General features: G+C 39.5%; 1 protein-coding gene across 9 annotated transcripts in view; it reads right to left on the reverse strand.

Moving 5' to 3' along the window:
- Positions 1-1,963: 1,963 nt before the first annotated feature.
- The window catches only part of ZMYND11 (zinc finger MYND-type containing 11), a 109,496-nt gene continuing 89,296 nt past the window's right edge, over positions 1,964-22,163 (reverse strand). For all 9 annotated transcript variants that reach the window (XM_030007733.1, XM_030007731.1, XM_030007732.1 and 6 more), the window contains 11 exons: positions 21,315-21,392; positions 20,820-20,912; positions 19,251-19,338; positions 17,984-18,039; positions 17,188-17,265; positions 16,525-16,643; positions 14,504-14,711; positions 12,553-12,621; positions 10,388-10,660; positions 9,127-9,312; positions 1,964-4,346 (listed from right to left, as the gene is read on the reverse strand). In XM_030007733.1, coding sequence (XP_029863593.1) covers positions 4,224-4,346; positions 9,127-9,312; positions 10,388-10,660; positions 12,553-12,621; positions 14,504-14,711; positions 16,525-16,643; positions 17,188-17,265; positions 17,984-18,039; positions 19,251-19,338; positions 20,820-20,912; positions 21,315-21,392 — 1,371 coding nt within the window. In that variant the 3' untranslated portion in view covers positions 1,964-4,223. The remainder of the gene's footprint in view (positions 4,347-9,126; positions 9,313-10,387; positions 10,661-12,552; positions 12,622-14,503; positions 14,712-16,524; positions 16,644-17,187; positions 17,266-17,983; positions 18,040-19,250; positions 19,339-20,819; positions 20,913-21,314; positions 21,393-22,163) is intronic.

Below are 22,163 nucleotides of genomic sequence, written 5' to 3' on the forward strand. Positions count from 1 at the left end.
ACATCTCCTACTTAAAAACAAAACTACTCTATTATTTTCACAAATGGATGGACCTTTCCACTTACAATTGAATTTCCTTAACATGAAACAAAGCAAGATGGGCCTTTCTGGTTTTGATACCCCCCCCCCCCCCCCAGTTTGATTTATGAAAGCATTTGGAAAGCATATGCACAGGTCACATATGTGCTCTCACTCAGTAAGGCTAAAATTGGCTGGGTAGCCCCTAACTACCGGTAACAAATCCCAAACATATTTCACATACTCAGTCATTTAAGACCTGGAAAGGCAAACAAGCTCTGAGCCGGGCAGCTCACTCCACCTAAAGGAAGCAGGAGGCAGAAACCACTGCTCCTCCTTATTAAAATAAAGTAATAGGCAGAGCTAAAATTACTAATCATTAAAAAAATAATCATAATAATGATAAAAAATAGGAAAAGCAAACAATAAAAAGCCAAATAATGCCTTTAAAGACTGGTGGTCTAGGAAGACTAAGGTATAGCCCTGTCTGCAGTGGTGAAGATGAACCACTCAGAGGAACTCCTGCTCAGCCTAAGATTGCTGGTGGAAGAAAGTTTGCAGGTTTGGGGCAGTGCAAGGACAAATATTCTCCTCTGCTTTGCAGGGGTGGCAGTGACAGAGCCCAGCACGGGTCGTGTGATGGGGTATGGCAGGTCACAGAGGACCCCTGTTAAGCGGTGAGAGTGGGATGTTGCCGTGGCACTTCCAAAGCATTTAACCTGTTTGGTCCCAACACTGGCCCCACTGGTGACACCTGCGGCCAAATGCATGTGGGGAGGGGAGTGGGGCAAGCATTTCCACCGGGGATTTCTGCCAGGGGGTTGCTGGTGAGCGGTGCTGTGCTTGGAGGCTGACCACAGTCATCGAAAGGGGAGAAGGTCTGCAAAAGGGAGCTGGAGGAGGATGCTGCTGCTTCCTGATCCTGCTTTGCCGGCTTGATTCAGCATAAATGATTCATTTGTAATACACGCACTATGCTGGTTACTTGTATTTAATCGAGTTTCATCAAGATGAATGAATAAAATTTGCACTCGCGGGTAAAATGCTCTGACTCATCTAAGAACAGAAAAGTTTGGATAGTAAAATAATAAAAAACTTTTGAGGGATCTTTAAATATTCAAAATATAATCCCCCCCCCCCCCCCCCCCCCCCCCCCCCGGACTAGCAGGTCTTAATTCCCACAGGGAAATTCTTAATTGCCACAGAGAATCCAATTCCCACGGTGTCCCTCCTGCAGCCCTGAGGTGACGATGGGGCTCCAGGACAACGCGCCCTGCCTGTGGCTCGTCCCCAAATGGCCCCTTCTCTTGGGGGTGGCTGTGGGACATGGCCGGTGGGCAGCAGCACCAGCATGGGCCCTCGGCTCCCTCGGGCACCTGGCTGGCAGCAAGTCCCGACTTCAAAAGTAAGTGAGAGAGACTGCTGCTTCTCAGGGCTGCCTTTGTAAGAGCAACGCTGCCGCCCTTCAGGCTGGAGCTGGATTCATAGAGTCCTCTCAGTCCCTCCAGATAAAATTATTTTATTAATAAACTATATAACAGGCGCAGGCTCAGGGCTGGTGACTGGGTTAGGGAAGAGGCAGAGCGGGGCCGGGGGCGAGAGGAAGCACAGGGAGCTGGGGTCTGCGAGTCCCACCCTGCCTGCCGGCAGCGCAGGGCCTGGCATTAAAACCAGAGCGTGACGGATGCAACCCTCGGAAGCTGCTGGCCCTGAACGGGCTGAAAAGATGGACTTTCGGTGCCGAGAGCCATGCTAAACGCTCAAGCCCTTGGATGGACCTGCCCGCTCACCTCGAGCCGGGAGCGAGGCCCCTGCGAGTTCAGGCACGGCTCCCCCTCCCACAGCCCCCGTCTTTCTGGGTGAGGACAAGTAAAAAGAGCAGCCACATGCATGCCCACCCAAGGGCGTGAGGACAAATGGACAAAATCAGCGCAGACACTTTCAGTGAGGTTTTTTTAAATACATTTATTAACCAATGTTAACACATTAAATGACTCTATATATTGCTAGTCAGAGCAGCTTACAAAATGCCAGAATGCATCATAAACTGGACAGCCACAATGAATAATTACAATGTGCATAGTGGCTAAGCTCAACACTTTAATATAGCTTTATGATTTGCAGAAAAATTAATTTTAAATCATGATTCCTAAAACAATCAATTGTAATTTTACCTAAAACTTATACAAAACCAGGCCACAATCTTTTTTTTTTTTGTTTTGTTTTTTTTCTTTAAAACACACAGTTTTCACGCTGTAGTAACTTGGAAATGTGCAACCGTGTCAACAGAGACAAAAAAGCCAAAGTAACACGAATCTTACTTTCATGCAGCTATCAGTTAAATATTACATATTCTGGAATGATTTTACACCAAAAATATTTCCACAATAACTTGCTTTCATAGGGGTGGATCGAAGTTTTGGAACTTGTAAAGTAATCGAACAAGATTGATTTTTAGTTGTGAAGTGTTTTACAGTCACAACACAGAGGCGACAAAAGTTAATTACACATTTATCAGGCAATAATGTAGCTGTGGTAATACAAGTTACCATCTACTTACTATTTTTTCCAATCAACTTACCACTTAATTTCTGCAACATATTGGGCATTATTTGGCAGTTTCTAGTCAATTAACTTATATCACCACTGTAAGTAAAAAAGATCAGGATTTCAGTGGTAGTTCACAGAAGTCTTAGTTATATTTTCATCTTTACAATGACCCTGACAAATCCTAGAGAAAACTTTTTTAAAGGCTTTCCTCCTGATTCTTCAGCTTCCATCGTTCCATCATGTAATTGCTTTCAATAAATATCAAAGATCTAAATAAATATTTACAAATTATTCCTCTAACTTCTCAAAAAATAGCTGGATGATTAATGGGCGTATGACTCAGTCTAAGACCAATCTTTGAAAGAAACTAAAATGCGGAGACACTTTAAAAGAAAAGCTATTTAAGTAAGCTTTACATCTATTTAAAAAATTGTCTCTGAACATGGATGCAATTCATATATCTATATATAAAACAAACAAAAAGAAATCATTTTTCAACTATCGATCCATTCCTATTGGTAATGCTTCTTAATCCAGACATTCCGCAAAATACAGACTTTTTACAAATCACGGCATCTTTAATACAAGAAAATTAACATGCATTATTCTTCATTCTGAGTACAGTGATGGAGCTCATTATTAGGCAATGACCCATTACTACAAACATAACGGCTTCTGTGAAACTTAAGTGCTTTTTCTCCTTTTATTATCAAGTTACAATGGACCAGGTGACACCAGATCATAGGCAGTCAAATGATGTTGGATTGGGGAGGCTGAAGGGGGGGCGCAATAAAGAAATTTGTATGCCTCATAATCCCGTGTATGAGTAAAGGTAGTTGTTTTTTTTGTTTTTTTGGCTTTTCTTATTCTTGTTACAAGCACTCATGTTAGGACAAAGATGAAATGTGCAAACTTCAAAATTTAAATATTCATTTTTCTCTAAGATCCAGCTCAGTAAAAGATTACCCCAGTTCCCTGTGATTTTAAACTACAAGATCAAAGCTAATATTTTGTTATAAAAGTTATATATTGAAAAGAAATAATGAAAATAAAACACAGTTGGGAAATATTTAAGAAAAAATACGCAGGACTAGCACCTGCTGTGTCAACCCTGTTCCCTAAATTCAATCATGTACCCACTGGTATAACCAATAGATAATGCCTTTAAACAGTAAAATTAAGCTGAACAAAACCAGCTCAACAAGGTTAAGAAATAAATGTTACATCAAGGTAGTATGCTTTGTTTTTTCTGAAACAGTTCTATACTTCTTACATTCAGATCTAGTTTTTAAATGTTCTTTTGTTAAACTTGCATGATTTTTTAATTTTTAGATCTGCTGTTTTTAAAGATTAAAATCTCTGTAAAACCTAAAAATGTTTTAAAATTTGCTGAAAATGCAACAAATCCTCTAGTTCAAAATTATTTAAAGTAACCTGCTCCCACAGATGTTAAATTCATTTCGCCGACAAAATTTTGGAGGAGCATTAAACAGAAGATTGAAATTACTGTGCAAAATTTCTTTTACGAAAAGTGTTTAAAGGCTGGTGCAAAATGGGAAGCAAATTCTAAACAATTTTGGCTTCTTGGAAACAAAAACCGCTGTGTCTGAGAATAGCAATCATCGGGGTGGTTTTCTAGGGGAGGAATAACTCTTTCATCTTTTTCTGCGGCAGGTACGTTTGTGTTCAGCATGCCAGTGCTCCTGCTGACACTTGATGGAGCAGTAGGAAGTGTTCCAGCAGCAGTGGTACATGGCCTCCTCTTCACAGTTGTAGCACTGGAGAGAACAAACGAGACGAGATTACCACCCTCGCAGGATCCCTCCTTACCAACATACAAGTGTTCTCACCTGCTCGTGGATGAACCAGCACATGCAGAGCAATACTTCTCTTTTATTTATGCTTGGGGCATCCAGAGGCAGGAGGGCTTTTTTCACATGTGCTGAGTAAAGCAGCAATCTTTAGCAAATCTGCACAATGCTTTCATATTTTCCAGAGTCGGGATTATTGCTTTTGAAAAAATCATCTCTCATTTAAGAAAACTCATCTCTCAGGGCAGTGGACTGACATTTTTCAGCCATACAGTGCAGGAACCATCTTTTACCCTACATTTGTGTAATGGCATGCTGATCTATGTCTTAAAAGCTACGATAAATCAACAGGCACTTCTGGCGTGAACAGGTTCTGCGCAAGCTTGAAAACTGGCGTTTCTGAGGTTTCTCTACAAGCCTGACCTGTCCAGAGGTTACTGGGGAAGATCCTTTTGGGCTAGGAAAATCTCAAAAGTCACAACAATAACATCACTGGAGAAAAGAGTAATTTGTTACCAAGTGGTTTGTTATAGTCCATTTAGGGTAGGTCTGCAAGGCGGCTACTGTCATTGGGGTTTGCTGACTGCCAGACAGCGCTGCAATCTCGTGAAAAGAAAACCTTGTGCTACACCAGTGCTACTGAGAAGAGCAAGAAAGTGCCTTTTCCTTCAAGTCTTCCAGAAACCAGAGAAGGCCTCTCACATGCAGGATGGCTGCGTGGGCTCTTGCCCCTTGTCATGCCTGCTGGGATGGCACAAAACTGAAAGAAAGAGACGTTGCACAGCCCGTGATTTCTGCAGAAATACTTGGTTCTGGGGAGTGCTGCAGCAAAGACAATTTCTACCCTAGAACACACAGAATGCACCCAGTTTCCTGGAAGCTGGAAGAGCTACCTGGAGAATAACCCCGAGGCTTCTGAGGATCTAAAAAAAGGGAATCAACATGCTGGTCAACACTAGAGGTGGTCAACAAGGAGGTACAGTACCCAGACGGGCAATGTGCCCTGTCTCCAGGTTGTTTTATACCCCTTAAGAGAGTGTTGCAAAAGCATTAACTATCATTCTGACAAGATCTTGTAAAGTAGGGTGGCATTGCTGCTAAAGGAACCACTTATACTCAGCGCCCTTGAGAGCCAGCTTCTAATGATCTCAGATTTGTCTTTCTGAATTTGGTCTGCTGAAAATCAGAGACTATTTTATGAATCCAGTCTGAAATGCTTATTGCATGACGGGGAACAGAGGGAGGGATATCACACAGTCTGTGCAGGCTGCTATCAAACCACAGAATAACACACAATTTACTTTTTATGTCCTGTCTAGCTACAGCATTATTAATAAAACAGAGAATTACAAAGAAAACAAACCCAACTGCCTTAAAACAAAACAAAAACACAACAACCCTCCACACTACTAAAAGACAGATCCAAGAAAGCCGACATTTACATTGGCTAAACCGATAACCATTTATTTACATCAGCAATAAAGGGACTGCCCTAGCTGCATGAGAAGGGAACCTCTCCATTTTCCTTTTATAACTTAGCTCCAGGGAAGTTTATCTGTAGAAATGTCTGCAAACAAGTGTCCTCTCGAGAGCTGTTTTCCTGGTTTTTCATGTTGCTGGCTGCCTACAAGCCTGTGGGAAGCATTAGGATCATCCACTGGAAAGATGCAGGGAACAGCTGTGACTCTCCATTTATGTACAGCATGGGCCTCAGCCCAGATACCAGCTTCACATCTGCTTCCTTGGAGAGATCAAAAAAAGCTAAGACAGGAGAGGACAACTGATCTGTGGGTCCTGCACTTCCCTTTACATATGCTGGCCATAAGAGTGGGATGTCAATCTCCACTTACAAAAGGACAATAGTGTTGTCTAAGCTGGTACCAGCACATGTGGCAGAGAAGGCAAAATGCCAGCTAGCCTCAGGCCTCCTCTTTTCTTTGCATTTTCCTCTTTCTAAATGTTATCAATCACTTGGGTTTTTGTTTCAGACAGTACACATCATGGACAATGTTCATTCACTTAAAAACAACCTGCTGCAAGTTAGAATAAATATACATGTAAATATAATTGAAAGAGACAGAAGTTAAAAATTATCTATAAAAATGAACTATGCACCAACTTACATGAGGCTTATATGCAAATAAAAGAATTGGGAGAAATTAAAAAAAAACCCATTGTCAAGACTGGCACTCTAGCCTGTATTCTGGAGGCCATCAAACTGCATGATCTCATGATCATTATCCCTGCCTTTACATTTCTTCCTTTCATTTGCTATTTACTTGAGGTATCTGTATTAAATCCAAATTTTTTGGAGGTATAAAAATGAAATTGCATTAATCCAAGGGGACTGTGACCAGTTAGAGCAACAGAAAATATTGTTCTTTAACTATGTGTTAGGTTCCTGAGGGCCGGGAGCGCATCTTCTCACGTGCCTGTACACATCAGCAAAGCGATCCCTTCATCCTGACTGGATTTTGGGGGGGGGGTATGAGAAAAAGATAAATATAGGGTGAATAATAGCAGCTGTATTCCCAAGCCTAGACATCTGCCTTACGCAAAACCAGAGGTCTCTGCTTCTAATTAAAAAGCAAAGCCACCAAAACTCATTTAGTATGTGTGTTAATTACATGAGATTTTGGTAAGGAGGTATCGTTATAATAGCAGCATACAAGAGCAGTACTACACACCAGGGACTGTCATTAGTACCATGGAAGGAAAAATCACTGGGGAGTTGTGTAATTGGACCAACTCCAGCTGCCTGAGGCTGTGTGTTGGCAGGCAGATCCATCAGTTTGAATGCAAAGGTGTTTATCCTTACCCTCCCTCTCCTACCACATGCAAACCAGCTGCCTGTATGATGCCTTCATTTAAGGTGGTGATTGAGAGATAGTTCTGGGGCCACAGAAATAGGCAAAACTGTCAAATACTCTTTATACCTTTAATTGTCTTGCTCAGAAAGAGGCTTTATACACATGATCGTGAGATGCAGTGATGTGGTACCAGGGCACTCTCTGATTAGCCTAAAGGATATGGTAAAGGCACTTTTGAGTGGATGAAAGCAAGTCTCAGGAGTCTCTTTTTATAAATTCTGCCTTCAAAAACACCAAACAGCAGCTATAGCTAAGAGTCCAGACTCACAAGCAAGTTACTGTGATTGAGTTACTGCGTATCAGCTGAATGGTGGCAACTGTTCACATGTGCACTCTTAACTTTTGACAGAAGAGAGCTAATTTGATGTAGTTCTATAGTGGGCAAAGGCAATTCAATTTCCCTCTCAAGTGCTACAGGCAAAAGCGTGCATGCAGACACCCGCAGCTGGTGACTCATTAAACACAGTAACTTGATCAAGTCAGAGACCTAAATAACTTCTCTGGTCTGCAGAGACAGGTAAACAGGGAGGAATTTTCTAACTGACAGAGACCCAAGCACTGCAGCATTGTAACACCCACAGTAAAATCTCTACTAGGAACAGAAATGAAGACTCTGCAGGAGCTCTGGCATTTGAAGCAATTCTGCTCTTTACAAAAAAACAAACTCATAACTGTGATAGTCAGCAACCGATTGTCTCGCCTTAGTATTTATTTCAGCCTTCTAAAGAGCAGAATTTTCTCTGCAGGGACCATCGTTTCATCTGTAAGAACAAAGACTAATGAGGCTGAACATAAACAAACAGCCCTTCGCAGCAGAAGACAAACGGGAGCTGCAGGACACAGCCAGGGCTGGCTGTCCCTGGGCGGCAGTGGCAGTGGGACGGCAGCTGGCCATCGCTCAGATCATCGTGCCATCTTGTGGCAAGGCGCCCACACGCTTCTCAGCCGCATCTGGCAAAATCAAAGCTCGGAAGGAGGCGAGCAGAAAATCTTGTACCCGCCTCCCTGTATCTTACAGATAGCTAATACAGTGCAGTGTGATTTCCTGAACGATGGTTTTCATTTCCTTGTTCTATGAAATTTAGCAAAGAAATAGCAAAGTTTGTATGTGTGCCAGGCTCACCACTCCTCACCATAAGTTTCCACCCTTACTCTGTTACAGGCTAGCAGCACAGTACTATAGTACTTGCAATGTTTGAGTAGATGCTGTATAGCCATGTGGGAGAACACACTTCTGACTTGAAAAGAAAACGTGAGACACAAAAACAAAAACCGGGAAAAGTTTGCAGCATGTAATAGAATGGTAAGTTAGATGCCTGTTTTTACTTTTCTAAAGGGCATACAAATGTTTTTTTGTAGATTTGGGCTTAAGGACTGAACAAGGGAGAGAAATGTATTTCAAAAAGTCGTGTCTTAAATACAAAAGAACATAAAAGAGCTGCAGAAAAAGCTGGGAGAAGAAGGCCAAAAGGATATCACTACCAGCATTATTAGCAAGGGAATCCAAATTGATGCAGCCAGATATTGTACCCTCTGGAGCCTCGAGATCAAAGGAGTGTGAACATAATGCAAAACATGTCTTAAATGGCGTAAAACTGCATTTAGAAAAAAATATTTTGATACTAACATCTGATTGGACTCAAGAAGATGGTGCTGTTAACACTACATAATTAAGATGGAAAGTAATCAGAACTTCAAGTTGAAATTTGGAGGTCAAGAAAATTTGAAAGCAGAAATACGAAAGAAAAAACCTTAAAGCTGAAAGACCAGTGAAAAAATGGTGCAGTTAAGAGTAAGGAAGAAATCACCTTCAATTGGCCTGCAGTATGCATTATACATTTCCACTTACTCTCTTGTAATATATTTTTGACACTTACCCACTGCTTCTTCTTGGTCTGGGAAATCAGTTGCTTGTGCTGGCCTGCTAGCTTCTTAATTTCTTCTAAAAATTCTTCTTTGCACTTCTCCTTTACCTGCTTACATTTTCTGTCCATTTCTCCTTGTGCGTTGGCCACAGCTTTATTTACAGCCTGCCTTTTCTCTTCTTCCATCTCTGTACGCAGCTGCCATAAGAAAGTCAGCAAAACAAGTCAATGGACAGCTATTGGAATTAAAGTATCTTCTTTAAACCTCTACTCTTTAAACCTTTATTACTGATGTGGGTGGAGGTCACATAATTAGAGATTTCTCCTAATTAGAAAACAAAACAAAACTTCCATCCCATAAGAAATGTTCAAAATAAAAATGCCACCATATTTGTATTCTGCTAGGCATCTACAAAACCAGCTAAATAGGTTCCATGTATATTTCGTCAACGATCAGCTTACAAATTTATGAAATTATCTTAGACAAAGATTTTGTCTTTTCCAAATGTACAACTGCATATAAATCTACAGCAAGGGCACAATGGAAAATACAAAATAGAACATCCCTGAGTTCCGTAAGAGGTACTTTTTAGTATTCATTGTCAGTGGGATTCCTTTGCCCTTGCTCAGTCATCTAAAAGTTTGGTGTCTTAATCCTACAGGATTAACACTTAAACTCCCTAGGTTCATTCCATAGTCCTTCATCCAGAAGGAAATTCATCTTGTCTTAAGACAGGTACTTAAGAGAGGTCAGATAAGTCATCCTCTAAATTGTCTTGCTCTCTCCAGCCAAAGGTGAGCAGCTCAGGCTTAGACATTGAATTTTAAACAGGTTATCATTAGATAAGAAAATTCAAACAAATTTCAGCAATTCAAACAAATTTAATGTTTAGGTCAGAAGATTGACAAAAGAAGAATTATTTATGAATAGCATTTAAACAATGCCATTGTTTACAACCACACTTCACAATGGAGACAAAGCCTTTGGAAACGGATACTCATGAATAAACAATTAGTTTCATTTTTGGATCACAAACTGATTTAACTGGACAAGAAACAAAAAAAGCATGAGTTTTCTGTTTAAACTAAGGTCTGTTGGTATAGAAATGGTCTAAAAACCAGTAACAAAGACTACTTTTATGTGGTCTCTTTGGAAAACGTTTTTATTCATTTTCTTAAGGGTGGATGTTACAAAAATAGAAAAGAATGTGAAAAAAATCCACACTCCTCCTCTCCTCAAACCAGAGCATAGGGGGTGTTTGACACATGTTACCTTTTCCACTGCCTCTCGCACAACTCTCTCAGTTTCTCTTTTGTGATCAGCTTTCATCCTGTCCTTGAAATCATTAAAGATTTTGGTGTATTTGTCATGGCACATGTTCTGACACACTCCATCATTACTGGTCTGGGTGCTCCGATGCAGCATTTTTGGAGAAGAGGCACTTAACTTCTTGGTCTGAGTTGAGACTGAAACTTTTTCAATGGGCTGAGGCATTGTGGGAATTTCCTGGCTTGAACTTACTGCTTCAGTTTCAGGTTCTGGCTCCTACAGAGAAAGAACAAACTTGTAAATCCAGATATCAAAATAGAACAAGTTAACTTTCTGTTCCCCCTGGAGAAAAAGTGTTACCTGACTAATGCTAGCACAAGTTACGTTAAAGGTGTCTGTTGAAGACCTTTAGTGCTAATGGGATGTGGGATCCCTGAGGAAAACCAGCCTGACACTGGGTAGGCTCTTTGGTCAGGCTTCTCTGACTTCAGCTAGGAGCCTGCCAGAAAGAAGCACATCAGTATTCTCACCAGCCTTGCTTCCCAAAAAGTACGACGAACTTCAGAGGCTATTCTGAATCCCTGCAGATCCCTTGGGCTTACTAAAGGGTTGCTATAGATTTTTCCCCCTGCCATTGTCCCTGAAGAGACTGTAGCTGTGTGGCCAAGGTGCGTGAATTGTTTTGGCAAACTCTGGGCTTACGCTGGCCCAACAGGCTCCACTGGAGTCTGTAATGGTCCACCGATTTCATAGAACTGCTGCAAAGATTGATTAGTACTTCAAAGTTGCTTTGAAGATGAAAGGCTAATGAGCATCTAAGTCTTGCTTCCAGTAATATAGAACTAGACTTGGATGACCACAGAAGCTTTCTGTAATTACGCAATTATCAAGAAAGAAATCATAGTTACTGTAGTGTACTGTACTGAATTTAGCTGCCTATGTTATTACACTGTAACACCAATTGCTCCTGCTCTTTAGAACGGATAGAAGTAATATCCCTGCAAACTCTTACTGATATTTGAAGTGTCTGAAGACACAGATGAACATTATTTGTTCTGGTTTTTTAACTTAGATTTTTTTAAAGCTCATTTAACAGTGTACAGACAAAGCACACAGTCCTTGTAACACCAGACTTGCTCAGGACTGGACTTTGTGCCTGTCTGTGTGATGGGGCACTGCTCACACCAACCAGAAGGCTGACTGTGTATTCCCTTTTGCAACCAATTACTCTCCAATAGGTCACTGTGATTGACTTCTGGATCACTGATCAAATATGAGCAGAGCTAAGAAGGCAAATGTTAAGACATAAATATATGAAGCAAATTACAGCATTTGCTTGACAGAAAACATAATAAAAATGATGAGACATCCTAAACTGTAGTCTCCCTATCTTGCACTCAAATATAGCTTGTGCATCAGGGAGCGTGTGTCACTGCCTCCATCGATGAAGGTGCCTCCTGTGGTATCAGATACAATGGGGAGGCAGGTGCCCAGATATTAGGAGTGGCAATGTCTTTATTTCAGGCACAAGGGCCATCCCACATAACTCTGGTGCTAAAATACCTGAACCTTCCTCTGTAATGCAGTCTTGAGTCCTCTTCCGAGAACTGTGCATATGTGCAACTTTTTCTAAGTGTTCAACATGCGGCTGAAACAAGGCCAGGAAAAAGTACTCAAAAGTTAGGAAATATGAGATTTATGGCTGTCTCGGTAACTGCCCCCTTGTGTACAAGCATAATAATACAGTCCCTTGGTTACATGATCATTCAGGGGGCAAGTTGGATAAACAGGGAAGGAACTTCCACAGACAAAGGTGGATATGATATTTTATAAACTTAATATTCTTGATCGTGCACAATACTTTCTAATTCCTGCTGTTTATAGACTTACTAACTAGCCTGAACTTGTCATTAAAAAAAATAAAAATGTTGTAAGCTGACTGTTGATTTATTCGTGATATAGAATATTACCATGATGACACTAGTGGCTTACATGTGGGAGGTACAATTATGTTTGTTAGCAAGGAGGACCGAGCTATGGGGCTGGAACTTTCAAGATTAAGCCTGTAAAATCAGTAAAAGGTGACAGAAATTGAAGGAGTGTCTATTAAAATTTCAGACTTTTTGTACTTTGCTATCTCTACAAACATGGTAATTGACTTTACTTACTTCTTTTTTGAGTTCCATGCTCTGGTTACGTCGTCCTTTCTTTGCTCTTGGTTCCTGAGTAACCTTCAGCTGTGAACATTGAGAAAAGCATATTGAATCATTCCAAAAAACAGTTCATACAAGTAGCGTTCATTGTCACATGACTGATGTACCTTTTATTTGTGATTATTTGCAGTTATTTAATTTAGCAAAGAGAAAGTGGAATACTGTTCTTAAATAAGAAGTGCAGACAATAAACTTTCCACATTATCACTGATGACTATGATTGCATGAAGGAACAAAATTCATGAACAAGTTCTAACATTCAATATGTATTTGCTAACATACCCTTAATCATTCTTTTCTTCATTTCACACACAAGTTCAAACACTTGTTTTCTGGAATGTCCTGATATCAGTGATCAATAGTTAGGCAGCAGATTTTGTTGGAAGCCAGAAAACAGCAATAAATATAAAGAGAATGAATATATGTAAAGATGGTAAGATTATCCAGACTTGCTATAATTGATTATAACTGTATGCTTGGAGGGGTATGAAACTTCATGCTTTAGAATAAAAGCCAATCTTCAGCCATAGAAACAAGGGTGAGATCTAAGTGGATGGTATATTATCTTACAATGGCTTACAGAAAAGTTCTTACTCCTGTCTTTGAAGCATCCAGTACCAGGTAGTGTTAGTGACAGGATACTGCAGATTACTGCAGAGCACTGAGTTTGATGGCTACTCTTATGTTCCTGTAACTGGGAAACCAGTGAAACAGGTATAAGCATTGACCAAGTGAAGGATGAACAGTTGGGGTGGAATAGAAAATATGCAAATGGACGCTTCAAACGCTGTGACTGACACTTCTCAAAAACCGGGAAAATGCCACTGTTATCTTTCATAAATATATTTATGACTGTTTTCCTGCTTCATCATACATTGTTGTATGACTGCATACGTGGCATTAAATAAAGGGGCTACGAAGGGTTAGCTAAGCAAACTAGTCTAAGAAAAATTAAAACCACTTTGATAAGGAGCATCCCCTTCAAGCAACATTCAGTTTTATAAACTTTAAGTTTTTAGCTACAAATTGGATGATAGACCTGTTTGACAAAAGAGCAAAAGAAGAGGGTCAAAACATGCTGATTTTTTACAATACAGACTTAAGAGAGAGGACAGTGGTTTTAAATGAGGAAAGAAAATGTTGCCAGGGCAAAGGCTGCCAAAAATACAGAGAAGCATCCTGCAAGCTATGAAAATCTTACTGCCAAGTCAGTAATAGTGAATATATAACACCCTCTTGGACAATGAATGACTAGCCACGTTCAGCTGTGATAAGGGAATTTCCATATGGCAATGCAAAGTTTTGTATCTTGGCCCTTTGAGCTTTTCACCATTGTTAAAGCAATATAATTTTTCTTGTTTTGCAGAATTATTTTTAATTACTTTAATCAGTTGCTGGTCACATGGTCCTCAAGTGCAACGTTTGCACCTAACTTTAATTGGACTTGCTGACAATGTCATTGCTGGTGTTACTCAGGGATCTGTAACGCAGAATACAGTCCAAAGTGAACAGACTCCAGCTGTGAAAAGGCTGAACAGCTACAGGGCTGTCCCTTGATAGGAGTCCAAGAAGGCAGGTGTGCAGTCTATCTGATATCCATGACATTTAACTTGAACATTCCTATTTAACTTTAGAAATCTTGGTCTGTCTCATCAAGGTGCTGTAGGTGACAAACATTTTGAAACTTCCCAGAGGTCATCCAAGAAATTGAGGAAAGAGGAAAACTCTACATTCTTGCTATTATGGAGCTACAAAACATAGGGAAAATAGGCCTTGGAACCCTCCTCTTGTCACCACAAAACTGCAGACAGAACACAAGGCTAATTTAATAGTAGATTAATCAAAAATGTCATCTTTGTACCCTTTAATAAATTGCCCTTACTGCTAACATTGTGGCAGCACTCACTTGCTCATTGCTGGTGGAAGAGATACTCGACTCTGCCTCCTCTTCCCCTTTATCCTCATTCTTTGATTTCCAGAATCTTCCCTCACGAAGAAAACGCTGGTGCAGTTCCAGCTCATCACAGGCCTTCTTCCACCCCATACTGCGTTTCACGTGCAGCCGATGGATGTTAACTGTGATATCTTGAATGTTTTCAGAGGGGATCCAGGCCCTTTTGAATACACAGTACAGACAGGTTCAGAAACATTAAATACAGATGAAGGATCTTGACCTGAGAAGCTGACTTCAGAAGCAGTTTTTCACAGTGGCCAATCACTGACAATTCCTTTTTACTCAGAATTTTTGTATATTCAACACATTTGAAAAAAAACAGACTGCATACTGTTAGACATTTGTGTTATTATAAGCACTTGTTAGCTGTGGGTGCTATGGCTGAAAGTCTCTTTCATTTTTGGTGAGCCACAAACCTGCCCCAGCACCAACAGCAGTCACATCTCCTATCTGCTCTCTTGCTAAATGCCCTGCATCAGACACAGAAACATCTTTACTGAAGGTTCGTATGCTAATCCAATTTAGCCCTTGACCTCTTTGCTAAAACTGTCAAGGAATGTACCAAATTATCACCTCAAATAGAGACATTTTGTAGTTCGGGCCCCTGTCTATCGGGACTGAACTCATGTGGGGACTGTCATGCTCTTTGGGACTGAATTCATGCCTTTGGTTCCAAAGGTACTTTGTCCTCTTAAATATTTTCTGAGGTCCTCATACAGTTAGATGGGGAGCTCTTGACATTTTGAAAGGTTATAGCAAGCAACACTGGACATTAAAGAAAAAGAGTCACTGCTATGCACATCTACATAACAGAGTAAATACTGTAACAAATTCAATATCTGCGGACAGATTCTCAATTCTTGCAACATAAATTTCATTTCAGTGAAGTCAAAGAAACAATGCTAATTTACACCAACCAGGAGTTTGGCCTTTTGTCCAAGTCCAGCACAGTAACTAAGCAATGGCACTCTAGTAAAATGCATTTTGCCTTTTCTATCAGCACATGTTTAAGAAGTTATAAGCACCTCATCCCACAAGTGTCATGTTACTTTATTGAATAGTTTGAAGTTGTGTGAACTTAATGCCAAAACTACTAATGAGATAAGCTGTATTTGCAAACAGATTCAACATAAATCATTCTGTGATTGAGACACAAATAAAGATATTTTACCCACTTCATGCCTATTATATTTATGTACTGTGCAAGTTACACTAAAAGCAATTTAAATAAACAGCCTCATAAAACACTGTTACTGAATTGCCTAGGCCCTTTTGGGATGCACCAAAAAATACGACCTTCCCAACAACGATGAATTACTTTGCAAATGTCTCCTCTCCTCACATTATAGGCATATAAACCAAAGAACAAAAAAAAAATCAGTACATCCACTGTAGTAACGCTACTATAACCCTCCCCAAATGCTGAACAAAAAACTGGAGATGGAAGTAAAAACTGATCTCTAAGAGTGAAGTTTCCAATGTAAAGAGTTATTCTCTGAAATTGCAAACTGGCTCACAGCAGGAGCTCTGTCAATGTTCTAGCAGTGAGACAGAAACATTTGTGATGTATATTATGTTACTAAAACACAAAATTGCAATGTGCCTGCTCAGAAGAGAAAACTCTACAAAGTCAACAGCGCTGGTAGTAAGAGTACATTTCTGTCCAATTTTCACCTTGGCCTGGATTAGCAGGCTGCTACTGATTTGAAGAAACAGTTGAAGTTCACTTGCTTTCTTTAATTAAAATGGCATTAAGTAACATCCCTATGGCAACTGTGGAAAGGGAATCTCTGAGCCATTTGGAAACTTCGGGTGTATTAGACTGAGCTTTAAATTTTCTGAAATAATTATGGCAAAGTACTCAGTCTTTCTAATGTTGGCAACTAGCTGAGCCAGGATTTACAACATGATAGATGAGATACATTCTTTTAAGTATTGTTTGTAAAAAGCAGCACATGGAATTAATAAATTACCTTTGGTGGTGATGGCCAAAAAAGCGAACATCAACTTGATTGTCCTCTTTCTGCATGACTTTGGCTGGCCAAAACCCAAAGCCTTTCATTTTGGCCCAAACCAACTCATGATTAGGTATCTGGAAAAAATGTTGTATTTATTATTGGTTATGAAGTATTATATTGATATCTCCCCCAAATATTTTGCTGTAATACTATGCTAATATCTTAAGAATATGGTTGCTGTTTATGTCTAGTGCTATTTTCATTTTTATCTTCTTACAATACATATTTCCCTGTTAGATGTATCACTTGGATCAAAGTAAAAAAAATACAAAGTCTGAAAAGGGTGTAACTGTCTATTGAAAACAGAGATCTTAAGCAGCCCCAAAATTAAACCTGTTTTTATAGCTTCATCCAGGAGCAAAGTTTTATTTCTGTAAGCTCCTTATTTTCTTATGAGACTGTTGTAACTGGCTGATAACCAAGTTTTATAACCTGTATTGTTACAGCTTTGAACTTCAATCAACATTTCACTCATGTAAAATATCTAGGCTTACAGTGTCTTAACCATGCTTTTGAAACAAGCCTGCTGAAATGGAATATTCAATGCATTAATGACACCAAAACTGCAGGCTTTTATACAGAAAAGCAAACAAATAAAAATCTGTGTCAGCAACATACACAAGGATAGCAGAACCAATTGTCAGGTCGCGCGTTTGACAAATAGAAACAGTTCTTGCAAAGCTGCAGTTCATCCAGCTGAAAAACAAAACAAAGTAAATAAGCCCAAAAAATCCTATTTATGTGACTTCAGTAGTACCCCTTGCTCTTAAGTAGTAAAATTTTTCAGCCTGGCTTGCTAGTTTGGTGGAGTTACTTCTGTCTGTGCAAACTAGAGGTGTGAAACTGAGGTGAGCTGAGAGTGGATGGCAGACAAGCTGCAGAAACGTTACTCACGTTTTAGAAAAACAAGGCAGAGGGAGGAGACTAATTCAACTCTTACTGATTTATTATAGTTAAAAAGCAAAGAATAGTTCTTTAAATTCATCAATTATTTTAAGTACATTCTGAAAGAAGTAATTCAACTGCACAAATGGAGAAAGCGAGACAGCTCCCCCAGCTTTATTTTTTGGTCTCCTCTGAATGTTGAAAAATATTTCAATGCCAGTTAGAGAATTTGGTAGGAATCTCACCTCAGGATCGATTTATATTAGCAAGTACAATTATTTCTAGTCCAATTACTAGATTATTTTCAAAACTAAAATCTGAATATTGGTATTTTCCAAATGACAGTCTAGTTGAAAAAAAAAAACCAAAAAACAAAAAAGGAATTCTGAATCAGCTGTTAGAAAGTTAGGGGAAATTTATAACAAACTTCACATGCTTTTTATTTTTGTAATACGAAGAATAATTTTCTTAGATTCTGAAATGAAAATCAAATATCTTGCCTACATCTTGGTTACTTGGTACTACTTACTTCATGACATGTGTCTTTGTAAAGCATCCTCGCTATATCAGCTTGTTCACTGTCCGCTATAAATGAAAAATAAATGGTATGAACAATCACAGTATGATCACAGTGCTCACAAAGATTTGCATCTGTCATTGCTATTACTTTCATGCTGTAATTGTGTTGCTTGAGAATACAAAACATAATTTAGTCACTTGGATAACCCCTCCATTTAAAATTTTCTAACAATCAGTTCTGTATTTGTTTTCTCTTTCATATTTATATGCAAAAATACCATTGGGAGCTTTTAAACTGAACAATACAAGTACACATCTGAGGAGCAGCAGCAGGGAGACAGAATTACTCTTAATATGGATCCAGTTTCCTTCCCTGCTAGTGTCTTAATGACACACTGCAATTCTCCTAAAACATGACACACTGCTATCACCACTCAACAGGAACACAGGTACAATCACATAAGTATTTCTGCTCAGAGTAGTCCTTCACAGACTATTTATCACTATGTGTTTCCCTTTACACCTGTGTATTTCTCTATTAACACACTCACATCTCTCCTTACCAACGACACCGTGGAACTTCTGATGCTGCAAATAGACTGGTCCCACCCTCCTTCCAGTTTCCCTGATGTGGGCCATGTCTGCAGGGCAGAACCACATCCTTCCTGAAATGATGGCTCTGGAGAACCTTGTTACAGGACCTGGCTATAGCTTCTGGACACAGTGGTGGCGGTTTTCCTCTTCCAATCAGACTGTCCCACCATATCAAACAGTCACTTATTACCTTCTCAGTGGCTGGCAGCTTCTCTGTACCTCCACACACTGCACCAGCAGGACACTTCTAGTGTGGATGTACCTACATTTGCTGTTGCAATATGGCAGATATTGCCCAGGAGTGAAAAATATGTGTATATAGTACATGTTTCTGCTGATACAGCACATCAGAGATCAGACAACCTTCCACCCTAGAACAACATATCTCTACTGGCAGAAATCTGCAGTATAAACTGACTTATGATTTAGGCTGCAGAAACAGGATGGCAAAGGTGCAAATTCCCACTAACAGGCCTAGCCAGAGAGGATGACAGTAGTTGTGTAGTAGGTGGGCCAGAAAAGACCCTGCAAAGTCCTCTTGCAGCTTACTTTGATTTTTAGGAGCTCTCAGATGATCTCATCCACACTTGAGATTATCTAATACCAAATTCAATCCTGAACTTGCGAGTTTCCTACAGATAAAGATAAATCAAATAAAGCAAGCAGTAAATGTAGTACTTTACCTCCATAGAAAATCACTGTGTTGTGTAGAAGCAGCTGAGCATCTGCTTTGAACTCCTCATAACTCCTGTACTTTCCTTCATTTACTTTCTACGCGAAAGAAAACATAGGACTGTGAAAAACCTGTTAAAGTGCTGTTACCTGTTTTATGCAGAGAAGCTTTCACAGAAATCTGCATTATGCAACACAGATCAGACACTGCCTTTCCTGCATACAGAAGGAATACTTACAACTCTTTGACATGATTTGTTAGTACCTGAACATTGGCTGCATTGGTCCCTTTATACAATGCCCAGAAGTAAAACAGGTGCTTTAATACTTGACTAAGTTTAAAAAAAAATTGTCTTCATTATAACAGGGTAAATCTGGAGTAGCTTCCTCATAAGGTGTGGCCCAGAACACTTGTTCAAATTAAAATATATTCCCTGAAGTGATGATTTTGTATCTTAAAATACGAGATCGTTTCAAATCAATGTTGACTGCCTTTATAGTTCCAGGTTCTTCACTTGACAGTCAGTATTTTCTAATGAAGGCTGATTACCTTAGTCTTCCAAACTCATAATAAATGCCTACATGGAGCCATGCAGTTCATTTTCCCAGTATGGTCTTTTGTCTCATAAGGAATGCAGCATTTTCAGTTGTGCTCTGTCAAGAACACCTATAAGAATTCCAATCATCAAACAAAACATCATCCGTTTCGAGGATGTTATCAAGGCCAAAAGACCTTCTGTGGAAGCAGATGAAGGTGACACAGTCAAAGGAAGGCCTGACCTATTTTCAGGCTCAACCAGTGTTGCCAGTACTTCAAGCCAGCCCGTAGTGTTCTTCTCCAAAACTGTCAGTGAAGCTATTGTTTATCCATGTGGTTCAATAACAATAATAAAACAAAGGCTTTTCACATCTTGTTGTTGTAAAGGTTGTAAAGGGCAAGATATACTACAGCACTGCATAGTAAACCAGTTGCAGCAATGAATAAAGATGAGTATGCTGTTCATTTTGGTCATGTGCAGTTGATTTACATGAGTCATGGTCAGACCTTTGGTTCGGAAAAAAGGACAACATATTTATTTTTGGAACAATTAATGCAAAACCAATGTTTAAGTGAGTCTTGGTTTTTTGTGATCAACAAATGATTGGTTCTTTAGGAATTGTTTAGATGTTTATAAATCTGACACCTATACAAAGACATAATGACTAAGATTGGAATATGGTCAAAAACATTGGGCCAGATATGCAAACACAGGCACTCAAGTCCATATTCAGTGACTGTAGATAAAGGGTACTTTCTCTAAAGATTTCAGCTACCTACAGCACCTAGTAAAACCTTACTACAAAAGGAATTGAGGATATTCTATGTCTGAAAACTAGGCACCACTCAATGGTTTTACTCAGTTAGCTGTTTATGAGGAAAATTTTGAAATTTTAAGCTCCCATATCCAATGCTGGATACAATAGTGAAATACTGATCATAAGGAGAATTAAACAGGATTAGTGCTTTTGTCCTTAAAGTTTATCTTCACTGTTAAAAGACACCATAAACAGTGTGGAAGTTAGCAAGCAAGTCACTCTACCTCCTGTATAGTAGGAACATCAACAGCTGAGTGCACCAGCCTTCTATACATTGGGTGTTTGTTGTCCTTCCCTTTCTTGTTTAGATCTATAGCCTGAAAGGACCACGAGACAGTGTAAGTTATTGCATTTAGAATCCGCTTAAAACACACAAAAAAAGATTTAAAAAATGCAATAGTTTGGAATATTTCAGGTGGGGAATACACAAGGCCAAACTATGGATCCACAATCTGACAGATTATGTGTCTCAAACCTGAAAAATGTCCATTTCAGAGGAGCCACAGGCCCATGCATAAACTACTCCTGTGAGAATGATACTAATCGGAGCAATGAGACCTGCTAAGTGTATGTTGAAATATACATACTGCTTATGATGGGGGAAATAAAATTACACCCTTTTGTAGCCCTCCTCCCTGCACAGTCACACGTGGCCAACCATAATGCACCCTCTACAGTGCAACCCAACACTTCAATAAACTTCCCTGTTTCAGACTCACCCGCTCCTTCATACGAGAGACTATGAATCGCAGGTATGTGCTCATCTCTTGTTTACTTGTGTTTTTTTTCTTGATACTCTGTCAAAGAAAAACAGGATCATATTATTATTTTAAACTTGACTTCAAAATTCATCCAGTAAAAATTTTCTCTGCATCACAACATTGTTTGAAAAGGTAACTTTGAATCACATATCACACAATTTTTTAGGGAAAATCTTTTCTGGGAAATTAGAAACACTAACACATCACAACAACTATATACGTTGCTTTGAATTATGTCTGGGCTGAGGACTTCAGGTTTTATTTCCACTTGTAACCATAATACTTTGTCAAAACCTCTCAGGTAAAAAAGTGTCTAATTAGAATAAAGCAATGAAGAAAGGCATTTTAGGGAGCGGTTTAAAATTTATTTAATGATCTTTTTATTAGCAAGGCATTAATATTTTCAGTAAAATAAGAACTTATTTTTAAAATAATATCCCATAACATCTACAAATTATGTGCTTACTAGGCAAAATGACACCCTCTAGGAGGAAGTCAAATAGGCTCTAGCCAGTAAAAATTCAGAGCACTTTTTGCTGCTCGAGAAACATAGCAGTTGTTGATTTTTGTGGTTCTTCCTTCACAAAATCTAATCCAGATTCTGGAACAGACTGCTTCTTTTTAGCAGTTCAGCATCCAGAGTTCTTCCTCCTCATCTTAGACTAGTATAGAGACTTATCCCCACCCTTCAAAGTCAATACAGGCTAGTGGGAAGCACTGCATACAGAAATTGTGCTGCTAAAAAGAAGGTGGCTCTCTGCAAATGCCTAGTGTGCTCTTACAAACTAGCCTTTCCAATTCCAGGTC

This window comes from Aquila chrysaetos, chromosome 3, assembly GCF_900496995.4.
Source record: "Aquila chrysaetos chrysaetos chromosome 3, bAquChr1.4, whole genome shotgun sequence".
Lineage (NCBI taxonomy): Eukaryota > Metazoa > Chordata > Aves > Accipitriformes > Accipitridae > Aquila > Aquila chrysaetos.